General features: G+C 28.4%; 2 protein-coding genes across 2 annotated transcripts; both read left to right on the forward strand.

Moving 5' to 3' along the window:
- The first annotated feature begins 1,159 nt into the window (after positions 1-1,159).
- Positions 1,160-2,938, forward strand: LOC115710159 (uncharacterized). The gene is made up of 3 exons (XM_061112968.1): positions 1,160-1,287; positions 2,252-2,405; positions 2,468-2,938. Exons 2-3 carry the CDS (start codon positions 2,265-2,267, stop codon positions 2,666-2,668), a joined length of 342 nt encoding a protein of 113 aa, XP_060968951.1. The 5' UTR covers positions 1,160-1,287; positions 2,252-2,264; the 3' UTR covers positions 2,669-2,938.
- A 4,000-nt stretch (positions 2,939-6,938) lies between these two features.
- LOC115709710 (mitogen-activated protein kinase 9-like) lies at positions 6,939-11,040 on the forward strand. Its single transcript, XM_030637881.2, has 11 exons — positions 6,939-7,573; positions 8,214-8,619; positions 8,709-8,836; positions 8,920-8,979; positions 9,268-9,417; positions 9,504-9,659; positions 9,729-9,866; positions 9,948-10,021; positions 10,096-10,212; positions 10,294-10,537; positions 10,630-11,040. Exons 1-11 carry the CDS (start codon positions 7,307-7,309, stop codon positions 10,702-10,704), a joined length of 1,815 nt encoding a protein of 604 aa, XP_030493741.2. The 5' UTR covers positions 6,939-7,306; the 3' UTR covers positions 10,705-11,040.
- Positions 11,041-12,706: the final 1,666 nt, after the last annotated feature.

The raw sequence follows: 12,706 nt of genomic DNA on the forward strand, positions 1-12,706 counted from the left end.
GTCAAAGTTCAAGAATTATAATTTAGTACAACAATCATCACGTTAGTAAAATTAAACAGAATTAGACAGAATTCCCCAACAATCTCAATAGTTCAGGAAAATGGCCTGAAAAGTTCGAAGAGCATGATTTTGTATATGTCAAAGTTCAGGGAACACGATTTAGTACATGTCAAAGTCTACGAGCCACGATTTAGTACATAAACAATCACCACGTTAGTAAAATTAAACAAAATTAGATATAATTTGCGAACAAGCTCAATAGTTCAGAGAATTTTTAATAGACTGAAAAGTTCAGAGAACATGATTTGGTATATATCAAAGTTGAGAAATCACGATTTGGTACATGTCAAAGTTCAAGAACCACGATTTAGTACATAAACACTTGAAAACTTCAGAGGACATGATTTAGTTGTCAAAGTTTAGGAAGTACAGTTTGGTAAATGTCAAAGTTCAAGAACCACGTACATAAATAATCACCACGTTAGTAAAACTAAACAGAATTAGACAAAAGTCCCCAACAATCTCAATAATTCAGTAAATTTTTAACAGTCTGAAAAGTTCAAGAAAAATAAAAAAATCCTAATTATCCTCTTCTCAAAAACTATCTATAATTTTTTTTTTTTGGAATTATGTTAAATATTAATTAAAAGAATAAGGGTAATTGTTAAAGCGAGATTACTTCTTATTGATGAGAGGAAAATATCTAAAAAAGATCAACAAATCTTTAAGTAATATGTAAGTGAGTCTGCTTGTTGTTGAATTGGGGATACTGATTTGATCTGTTTTGATTAGTAAAAGGGAAACTTATAAAAATACTGAAATTTTGGTTAACTTTTACAAAAAAAACAATAGCGGAACACAAAACAGAACAACTAAAACAACAGTGGAACAACTAAAAAACAACAGTGAAAACTTAACACAGTACACAATATATTTTGAAAAAAAATACAGTATTTTTGAAAAAAAATTCTGTCCTACAATATAAAAGTAAAAAAAGTTAGAAATTTCAGTATGTGGTGTAATTATCCCCCTTAATAGGGCAAATCTCTCATTTAATCAAAAAAAAAAAATAAATGGTATTTTCACAAAATTGGTCCAATAAGAGAAGCCCAAATAAGAGAAGCCCATAGGAGAAGCCCAGTTATAAACCAAAGGTGGGTTTCTTCGGTTCTGTCACTAGCTCATTCACTAACTGATCGGAAATCGGAGATCGGCGATCGGAGAGGAGAGGAGGAATTTGGTTTCACTCATTCACCGGCGGATAAATAATTTCTTCACTCACAACAGGTATCTGTACTTAAGCTGTCTGGTTGTTTGAGTTTTTCTCTTAAGTGATTATCTCTGTTTTGTTGTATAGAATTGTTCTTCATTGGCATTCTACAGGTATATGAATTGATTTAGATAGCTATTATCCAATTCTCTTTTCAATTTTTAGTAATAGTTAGTTTTTTTTTGGTTCATAAGATCTAGAAATTGTGTTAATAATCATAATTTTCTGATTTTGGTATTGATGAAGTTTTGGGTAACATTGAGAAATTCCTCTCCAAATTAAATCTATTTTTTGGTGTTTTTTAAGGCAATTTGAGATATAATTTGTAGTTGTTTCAAATTTATAGGTAAATCTTCATCGAATAGTTACCAATTAGAGAAGTTTTGAACAATTATGGTTTTATTCATTTGCATCTCTTCACCATTGTTTGTTGAAAATTAAACCATCAAACACAATATAATAACATCTAATGATCAAACACAATATAAACACAGAATCATAAAACCAGAATTAAAAGAAGAAGAAGAACAAGACACCAAAATTTATCCTGGTTCCGGTCCTAGAGATCAAATCAATCCCTGGCTATACTCCAGCTGAGAAACATCATCAAGAATCCAATATGAAAGTGTTGAACTTGTACAATCACCAATGGCAGAGATCAAGAACTCTGCATTAATTGGTTAAGTTTGTTATTCTATTTTTGGAGGATTAACTTCCACAAATATTCTGTTAATCCACAAGAAATTTTGTAAGACAGGCATTAATTGTACAAGGTACCACTGAATGTAGTTCATATTTCACCCAATGACTTTATATATCTGTGTTGTTACACTTCTTTGGTAGCTATAAATTGTTTTATTGCTTTTGTTTTTTTCCATTTGTTTAGGATTTTTGTACTGTGTTGCTTTGTTTTGTTTCTGCTACATGAATTTACTGTGCCTAATGCTTAATGGTATTGGTATTGTTATGTCATTTGAAGAGATTTTCTAAACCAATGGAGGGGACAGAAGCTCAAACAAAGAAGGAATTCTTGAAATTGCAGCAATTAGCGATTCAGTCTGCGAAAGCTGCACATCTGATATCGTCGTTGAAAAGCTCCCCCACTTGTTACCGCCGCCTTAACTTTCAGAACAAGGTACATTGTCGGCTTTAAACTCACTTGATCGAAAAATGTACTTATGTTTTTGTTTTGAGCAGGATGAGGCAGTTTTTGAGGAAGAGATACTGAATAAGGAGAAGGAGATTGAGGATTTGAAGATGAAATTGGCGATGGAGCGTCGGAAGAATAAGAGAATTAAGCTCTTTGGTTTAATGCAGCTTCTTCTTCCCCTTATCCTGGTGCTGATCTCTCTCTTATTATCTGTTTTTCATTTTCAATCGAGTGACACTTGCCCCTAATTCTGGTATGCTTTTCAATACCCCATTGATTCCATATCCATGAATTTGAGTGAGAATTATATGTTTGTTTTTGGGGTTTGTTTTGTTGGTCTATTTGTTTGTTTCAATCAAATCTAAACTTGTAAAAATTTAGAAGCCCTCTTAAATTTCATCATATGTGTAAATATGGGATTTTAGCTAATTGAGACATGAGTATCTCTCTCAACTACTTTGCTAGTCTATCAAGTTTTTTTAAGTTTGGCTTATAAATTAGTGATGATTTTTGTGTCATTTATTTTTGAAATATTATATAATACTTCTTTTGTCCTTTATATTTGGTTTAGTTCTTAAAGAATATGAAGAAGAAATGAGCATTTTTGGTCCTATTAGTATGAACATTTTAGTCTAAATAAATCTCATATTGAGACCAAAAAAGTTCTCAATCAAATTAAAGTTGGTTGATTTGTAACTGGGATTATTTCAAAAATACACAAAAATAACAAAAAAAATTACAAAAGCACAATTTCACGGAATTTTAAATATTTTTACGATTTTTTTTTATTTTATTTACAGAAAATACGATCTTTTTATAGTGTACTCTTGTTAATTTGTTCTTGATTTTTTATTATTTGTATGCTATTTTTTGTTGTTGTTTTGATGTTATTTAAATATTATTTTCATATTGACTCATATTCCCCAAAAAGTGGATCCCGCTCTAATAGCTCCGAATAAATTAAATACATGCATTAAGATACGAAGGCTTCTTATTCCACAACAACGAAAGCACTTTTTCACTCTTTCATATACTAGGGGATTGCACTTGGAAAAGAAAATGTTCCATACTAATGGATTCAGGTCCATAACCATGGACAAAAGAATTATGGTATACACTTCCGTGTACTAGCTAAAGCGTTACGTATGTCTGGTGGAGATCATATCCATTCAGGTACCGTAGTAGGTAAACTTGAAGGGGAAAGAGAAATCACTTTAGGCTATGGGCTTCAACAGAATGATTCGGAGTTCTTGCAGAGTGGAACCATGCAGTACCAGACACGAGATAGATCTTCCAAAGAACAAGGCTTTTTTCGAATAAGCCAATTCATTTGGGACCCTGTATATCCACTCTTTTTCCTATTCAAAGATCAGCCCTTTGTCTCTGTGTTTTCACATCGAGAATTCTTTGAGGCGTGCGCAATTAGGTGAAATTTTTGAATTAGATCGTGCTACTTTGAAATCCGATGGTGTTTTTCGTAGCAGTCCGAGGGGTTGGTTTGGCGGATGTCAGCGGTTCGAGTCCGCTTATCTCCAACTCGTGAACTTAGCCGATACAAAGCTATATGATAGCACCCTATTTTTCTGATTCGGCAGTTCGATCTATGCTAGATTTATCATTCATGGACGTTGATAAGATAAGATCCTAGTTATACAAACCGGCCCATGAACATTGTGGGTCCAAAGTAAAATTTGGTGTTTTGTTATAAAATGGTATTTTTGTAAACATAAAAAAATTGTATGGGAAAATGACATTTTCAAAAACACTGCCCTACAATTATGGGCAGAAAATAATTATTGTGAAAAGCATGTGAGATCAGTTAGTAGACTTTTATGGAACAAGGCACATCATTTAGATTAGAAATTGTTGAATTTTACATTAATTTATTAATTTTTAAATATCAAAATGTTTTATTTCTTATTTTTTTTTTTTATTTTGTTTAGAAAGTAAGTCAAGCTTTATCCAAGTGAGAAACTTTTTTCAGAATCTTTACTCTAACCCTCTTTTGAGGTTAAACCCATATTCCAAGTCTTTGAATTATTAAAGATTAAGCAACTTTTGTGATGATTTTTGTTTTTTGAGAAAAGATTGATAGAGGAGAGTCAAAGAAAAGAAAATTTAAGAGTGTGATAAAAATAGAGGTGTTCGTCCAATTAAATCCTTAATATTTTATTCAAAGTTTAAAATATAAAAACTAGCGGTGTTCGTTAAATTAAATACGTAATATTTTATTTGAAGTGCATTCGATCCAGTGTAGATTTTATATTTTGAATTCAATCAAATTTGTATAATAACTTAAATTCAATTCAATTCGTAAAAGTAGAGATAAAATTGATTTATTTGAATAGATTACTTTTTAATATTAAAATATTTAATATTTATTATTTTTTTACATAACTAACCACAAAATAAAAAAAAAAATATTGTTATTTTATGTTTTCAACACTAAATTAAAATAAATAAAAAAAAAATTGTATGTATAAAGAAATGTTTAATTTTGTTTTACCTTATATTTTCTTTATAAATAAGAATAGAATAAACATTTAATCTATTAAGTTTTTAAATATATTTATATTATGTGTATCAGATTTTTAAATTACTATTTTTTAACATTAAAATATTAATTGTATATATAATTTTTAAAAAATATACATGAATATATGTGAATTTGATTGAATCAGTTACTTTTAAATTTTAATCAACATTTAATTTGTACAAATACGAATATTCATACTTTAAAAATTAAATTCAATATTATTTTCTTTTATCGTGAAGAGATCTCACATTTTCCTTTTTCAATAAGTGTATCAAGATGGAAAATATAAATAATGGTGAGAATCATTAATGTATTGAAGAATTAATTGTACTTATTAGTTATAGTATTAAATAAATGAAAATATATATACTCCAATAATTGGTTATAGATATATACATGATTAAAATATATAAATTTGATGGGACAATTAGATGATGATCTAAAAGTCAAGATAGTAAAACATTAAATTATTATTTTACTTGTCATCTAATTTGATGGCTTTTATCAAGTTATCTTATATAAATCTATTAATTATTATTAGTGGATAATTAGTAACATGAAAATGACACAAAGCTTGACCACAAAACAACACCTCACATGCTATGATTTATTATAATAGCATATTTGTTATATAAAAACTTATTAAAGTAAAACCTAATTTTCACTACTTATTATAATAGTAACATAATTGTAGTATTAAATTGGAAAAAAATAATAAATGTACGATTAATTTTCACAATAGTAAATATATAAATAAAGGTTTTTTTTTTTTTTCCTACCTATATACCAACAAAATGTTTTTTTTAGTTCTAGAAATTTAAAATTAGCTAAGTAAGGACCACAAAAATTTTATTTTTTTTAACATTAAGGGAGTTAAGCTTGAAGCATTTCAGTCCAAATTACTAATTATTTAATTATTTTTTAAAATTACTGAAATGTTATTAATTCTATAGTCTACATCAAACTAAACATGATTTTTTTTTTTAAATTGTTATTTAATTATGCGTGTGAAATACGTTTTTTTTAAACAGTGAAATACGCAGTTTAAATACTGCTTTTTGTATTTTAAATTAATTTGAATTTTTTGAAGGTTTATAAAATGTCTTAAATAATTATTATATACGATGAGAAAAATTTAACTAAATTTTTTTTAGATACCTAAATAATAGTGAGTGTATCGTTATACACTTTTTTAGGAGTGCAAAGAAGAATTACCCAACACTTTATTTTTAATAAAAAAACACTAATTAAGTGTTTAAATAAAATACTTTATATTAAGGAAAAAATAATTGATATAAAAAATTATATGAAATTTTATTAAAAAATATACATAAATTTGTTTGTACAATATTTTAATAAATATATAAAGTAAAATTAAATAATTAATAATATTAAAAGAAAATAATGTGAAAAAGAAAATTTTAAAAATATATTAAAAGCAATTATTAAAAATTAATTTAAATTTTTTTCGATAAAAATTAATTTAAGTTAATTTTTTATAATATTGAGTGCACTAAAACTGAATAATAATAATAATAATAAGAGAAATTTACACAAATAACTATCTTTAGTAATATTTTTATTTTTTTAGGTTCAAATATTAATTAAAGTAGAGAATATAATTTGAGCTACAACAATAAAAATAGCTCTTAAAATATCAATAGTATTTAACATTAGAGGTGACACTTTATAATTGGTTATGAATATTACAAGTTATTACATTAAATTATATATATAATTAGTATCCCATATCTAAACAAACTTTATATTTTAAAATATAATGTAATTATTAAACTTAATAATTATACAGTTACTTATAAATACACAAAATATAATGTAATTATACTATCTTGTAATTATATAATTACTTCCAAAATTATCATTAACAAATTATAAATCGTGCCCAAAAATAATTTATTATATTAAAACCCTATACTTAAAAAAAAATAAAAAAAATTACACCTTATTTTTATCATTTCTCTTTTTAAACCAAATCAAAGGAAAGAGAAAGAAATTGTGTTCATTGATCATTCATTGAGTCCACATCTCTGAAATTTTTGCCTCCGCAACCTTCGGTTCCGGAGAAAGAAAAAATCACACAAATTTATTATTAATTAATTAATTAATTAAATTTAGGATAATTAAATTAATATATATTTCCATAAATACAATCTCTTTGTTTCTTTCTCTCTCTTCTGTTCTGTTCTGTTTATGTTGTATTGTGTTCAGTATTGAATGTCAAATCCAGCGAAGAATTAGATTTTGAAAGCGGGAAATGCTGGAATCGATTGGCTGTGAATCAAAATCCTAAAAAGACTTTTTCTTTATTACTTTCAACAATTTTTTGTATATGGGGAGTGGAGCTACCTTAGTGGACGGTGTTCGTCGCTGGTTTCAACGTCGTCCTACTTCTTCTTCTTCTACCTCTACTTCTACTTCTTCATCTTCTTCTTCTATTGATGATAATAATAATAATAATGATGGTCTTCTATCTCTGAAACAAGAATCTCAAGGCCTTACTGTTGTTGAAGAAGATTTTGATTTTTCTGGATTGAACCCTATTAACGTACCCATTAGGACCCAATTCAAAATTGGACATATGCATACTCAAAAGAAGGTTCTTTTCGATCTTTGTTTTTGTTTTTACGATCTGGGTTTGTTTTCTTGTTTGGGTTTTTTTCAATCTTTACTGTCTTTTATTTATGGGTATTGATCTGTTTTGTTTGAATGGTTTGATGATCTGACAAAGCAATGAATTTATGGGATTTTTTGTTTTTTGATTAAAGCTCATTTATGACTTGGGAGACATTGATTTTAATTTCTGTGTCCATTTCACATATCTAGGAGAAATATATATAAATATATATATTTATGTTTAAAGCTAACATCTTTACTTTTAATCTAAGTCAAACAGAACTGATTTGTTATTAAGAAAATAAAGTCTTTCAGATTGGATGAAAAATTATAGAACAGTTTTGTGTTTGAAATGTGATCTTAGGAGTTTAGCCAAATTGTATGTTCTTATTGAATTGTCATTAGAATTATTATTATTATCATTTCATCAATGTTTGAGATTGAGTCAAGATTTTGTTCTTTTATCCTTTAGATGGATTTGAGATCTCAGCTATGTCTTGACATTGTTTCCAATGATCAAAATATCATCATAAATACTAAGAAAACTACAAAGATTTAAAGTTTGAGGTCTCCATCTTTCCATATACTTGTTAATAATGACACATTATAGCTTACTTGTATAGGGAGCAGAGGCAGATTTCTTCACTGAATATGGAGAAGGAAGCCAATATGAGATTCAGGAAGTTATTGGGAAAGGAAGTTATGGTGTTGTTGGTTCTGCAATCGACACTCATACTGGAGAAAGAGTTGCAATTAAGAAGATTAATGATGTTTTTGAACATGTTTCTGATGCTACTCGAATTCTGAGAGAAATTAAGCTGTTGAGATTGCTTCGCCATCCAGATATAGTTGAAATAAAACACATTATGTTGCCTCCTTCACGACGGGAATTTAAAGATATCTATGTTGTTTTTGAGTTGATGGAATCTGATCTTCACCAAGTAATCAAGGCGAATGATGATCTTACTCCCGAGCATTATCAGTTCTTTTTATACCAGCTTCTTCGGGGTCTTAAATACATTCATACAGGTTGTTGGTGTTGTTGTTTAGTATTTTGTTACTGATATATACACAGCTTTTATAAAATTGTTTGATTGATTTCATCATATTTCTTACAGCAAATGTATTTCATCGCGATTTGAAGCCTAAGAACATCCTTGCTAATGCTGATTGCAAACTTAAGATATGTGATTTCGGGCTTGCTCGAGTTTCTTTCAATGATGCCCCATCTGCTATCTTTTGGACTGTAAGTTAACTTTAAGCTCTTGTTTAATGATGGTTACAACAATCTGTTAAACTGTATTACTTATTGAACTTTTTGTTATGAAGGATTATGTTGCCACTCGATGGTATCGTGCTCCTGAGCTCTGCGGTTCATTTTTCTCAAAAGTAAGCTGGAATTGATCTTTGTGATGTCATCTCTATAATGTGATTTTATTAACAATCTTCTGATGCTTTTTGAAGTTTTTTCGGGTTGTTTCTTCAAGTATTGTTCCTTTGCTTAGGACAGGTTGAATCACCAATATTCATTTCTCTAAGCACCATTGATCTGTTGCTCTTTCTTATATGTTAAATTGACAATGTTTTTATGGAATTTTGTACTCGAAGATCATATCAAGTGTTCGGTTGCCTTATTACTTTGTTTCTTAGACTAAGACCTCTACTTTTTGTGTTCAGTATACTCCTGCAATTGATATTTGGAGCATAGGATGCATATTTGCCGAAATGCTTACAGGGAGGCCACTGTTTCCTGGGAAAAATGTGGTACACCAATTGGATCTCATGACCGATTTGCTCGGTACACCCCCACCTGAATCCACTGCAAGGGTCAGTTTTCATTCCTTTTATCCCTAAATTCTCTTGCTGTAAACATTTATTATTCTTTTCATGCTGAAATACTTGATAACTGGCAGATTCGAAATGAAAAAGCACGAAGGTATCTTAGTAGCATGCGAAGCAAACAACCGGTTCCATTCTCACAAAAGTTCCCTAATGTGGATCCATTAGCTCTTCGTTTACTGGAACGCTTGCTTGCATTCGACCCTAAAGACCGTCCATCAGCTGAAGAGGTATTGTAATTGTTTAGCTGTTTCGAAAGTATTATAATATCTTATGTTGTTGACCCTTTATTCTTCCAGGCACTAGCTGATCCTTACTTTATCGGTTTGTCAAATGTGGAACGCGAACCATCTACTCAAGCCATCTCAAAACTCGAATTTGAGTTTGAGCGTAGGAAATTGGCAAAGGATGACGTTAGGGAGTTGATATATCGAGAGGTTCGGCCCTGTTGCTTGAAACTTGTTCATTTGCTAGTGCCATGGTTTCATTGTAACTTAAACTATGTTTGAATCAAACAGATTTTAGAGTACCATCCTCAGATGTTGCAGGAGTATCTTCGAGGAGGAGAGCAGACTAGCTTCATGTACCCCAGGTCAGCTAAAGATCATAACTTTTACGAAAAACTGTTATGTTAAGTACTAACCAGTTCTCTTCTTGTCCATTAAGTGGTGTCGATCGATTCAAGAGGCAATTCGCCCATCTCGAGGAACACTTTGCTAAAGGCGATAGAAGCAAGAGTGGAAAAAGTACTCCCCTTCAAAGACAACATGCTTCACTTCCAAGGTTTGTATCACTTATAACTCGATATTCGATTGATTGGTATGAGGATATTTTCTTGTTGATTTTATTTCTCTTTTTGATCAGAGGACGTGTTACTGTCCCGAAGGAAATCCTCGACGAGCAAAATGATGATTTCGAAAGGAGAACTAATGCTTCTGTTGCCTCAACTCTTGATAGTCCAAGAGCACAACAGCCTGATGGTTTACAGAGCGTAAATACAGACACGCCCAGCAAAGCAAACCCGAACGTTCGTAGCTTGTTGAAGAGTAATAGCATTAGCGCTTCTAAGTGTATAGGCATGAAAACAACAACGAAAACTGATTCGGAGGTAACTGATACTACAAACTTGATACTATAATGTATAATGATTGCTTAAACTGATTACTTATCGATCATTGTATGTTCGGTTATTTTATGCAGGATGAACCGATTGCTGAGGTTATGGATGAGGCAGTTGACGGGTTATCTCAGAACGTAGCAGCGCTTCGTGCTTGATTCTGTCACATGTTCCTTCATTATGTTCCGAAGGGGTGTGTTTTTTGCCACAATTTTATTATGAAGAACTTCATTTTCGCTTCGAGTTTGATCCTAAGCTAACAATATCGAAAAGATGAGGTTTTTCTCCTGTAATTTTTTTACTCTTATTGATTTTTGGAAAGAAAGAACAAGAGATAATATTTTGTTGCACAATGTGTAACCATAGAAAAGAAAAAAAGAAAAGTACTAAAGTGAGAAACATTGCCATTTTGTTTTTTAATGTAACAAAGTTTATTTTCACTTTGTTAAGGATTTTATTATATATATATATAATAGAAAAATGTTTTTTTTTTTCTGTTCTTTTTTATGTTATTAAAATTATATTTTTTATTTCATGCACTTGTTTTGTTTTTCTTTGTTCGAATAATTAATTAATTTTTATTTTATTTTTGTTGTTTTATAATTGCTTATTTATCTTAGAACTTTAAGGTTAAAAACAAACTTGTGTAGTCATGTTTTTGAATTTATTGGATCCAATCCAACAAGTTGTGTTGACATGAGATTTTTTTTTATGGAATAATTAGATAAAGTACTATTTTTTTTATATATATATATATAGATATTTTTATAGTATTTTATAAAAATAACACGAAAAATAATAAAAAAATTATACAAAAATAATAAAAAAATTACAGCCCAACAACATCAAAACAACAATAGCAAAAATAAATAAATAACATACAACTAATAAAAAATCAATAACAAATTAATAAGAATTCAAAATAATATTTTTTTTTTTTGTAAATAAAATTTTAAAAATATTTAAAATTCCATACAACCTTATTTTTATATTTTTTTTTTGTTATTTTTTGTATTTGTGAAATAATTTTCATTTTTTTTCATTACTTGTATGTTATAGTTTTATTTTTATCTTTAGCAAATAATTAACTATATTCATAGTAATTATTAAACAAATTTTACAACATATTTTTTATTTGCAAAAATACAAAACTAAATTTTCTATACAAAAGTTTAAGAAAACTAGCTTATATATAAGAAAGGTAAAATAGGCTTTGCATCAATTGGTTAATCATGCTTTGTTTATATTAATCAATATTGTTATTCATTATTGGCCATAAGTCTCTTTCATAATCATAATAGTAAATCAACTATATTTTATTATAATTACTATTTGACTTTTGTTAAAAAAAAAAATTAATACCCAAATATTTACCACTGTTTGTTTATCCATCTATCTCTAATCTCCCAAACAACATCACTCAACCTAATTTGTTGCTAATGAATATTATGCTTAACTTAGATACAATATCTAACCAAGGTTGGTGTTCAAATCTCTAAATTCTACTTAAAGGTGTTAAAAAATAGTTGATACCATTTTCGATTATGTATTTTATAAAAGTTATTAATTCGATAATTTTTTTGATATAACTAATTTGAAGATAATTTTTATCATGAACAGATGCAGTAACCGTAACTAGTTTTGTCATAACATCTCTAACTCATGTTATATTTTCAGAACTTATGTGAGTACCTGATCGTTAAGTGTTAAGTCAATGACCAACGTGATAGTTCTTGATTGGTCTAGGTCATTAAATTTTTATTTTTTATTTAAAAATTAATCTAAATATACTACTAAAAAAATAACACGTGAATAATAATTTGACACTTAACGGTTAAGTACCTACGGAAACTTCATAAATATATAATATAACTTAGGTATTATTACTGTAAAAAATTAAACTTAACTATTTATTTACAATTAAGAGTTAAAATTAAATATATATATTTTTTTTTTTTGTAAGGTATAAAAAATTATTAAGTACTTATAAGTGATATTTCCCAATAATACTAGACATAATTAGTGACTAAAATGAAAGTAATGTCAATGCTCTTACATTTGGTAAAAACACATACGTCATCCTTACCTAAGAAATTTGCAATTAATTATCAAAAAAAAAAATTGGTGGTAAAATGTAAATAATAATAATAATAATAATAT

This window comes from Cannabis sativa, chromosome 3 (assembly GCF_029168945.1).
Source record: "Cannabis sativa cultivar Pink pepper isolate KNU-18-1 chromosome 3, ASM2916894v1, whole genome shotgun sequence".
Classification (NCBI taxonomy): Eukaryota; Viridiplantae; Streptophyta; class Magnoliopsida; order Rosales; family Cannabaceae; genus Cannabis; species Cannabis sativa.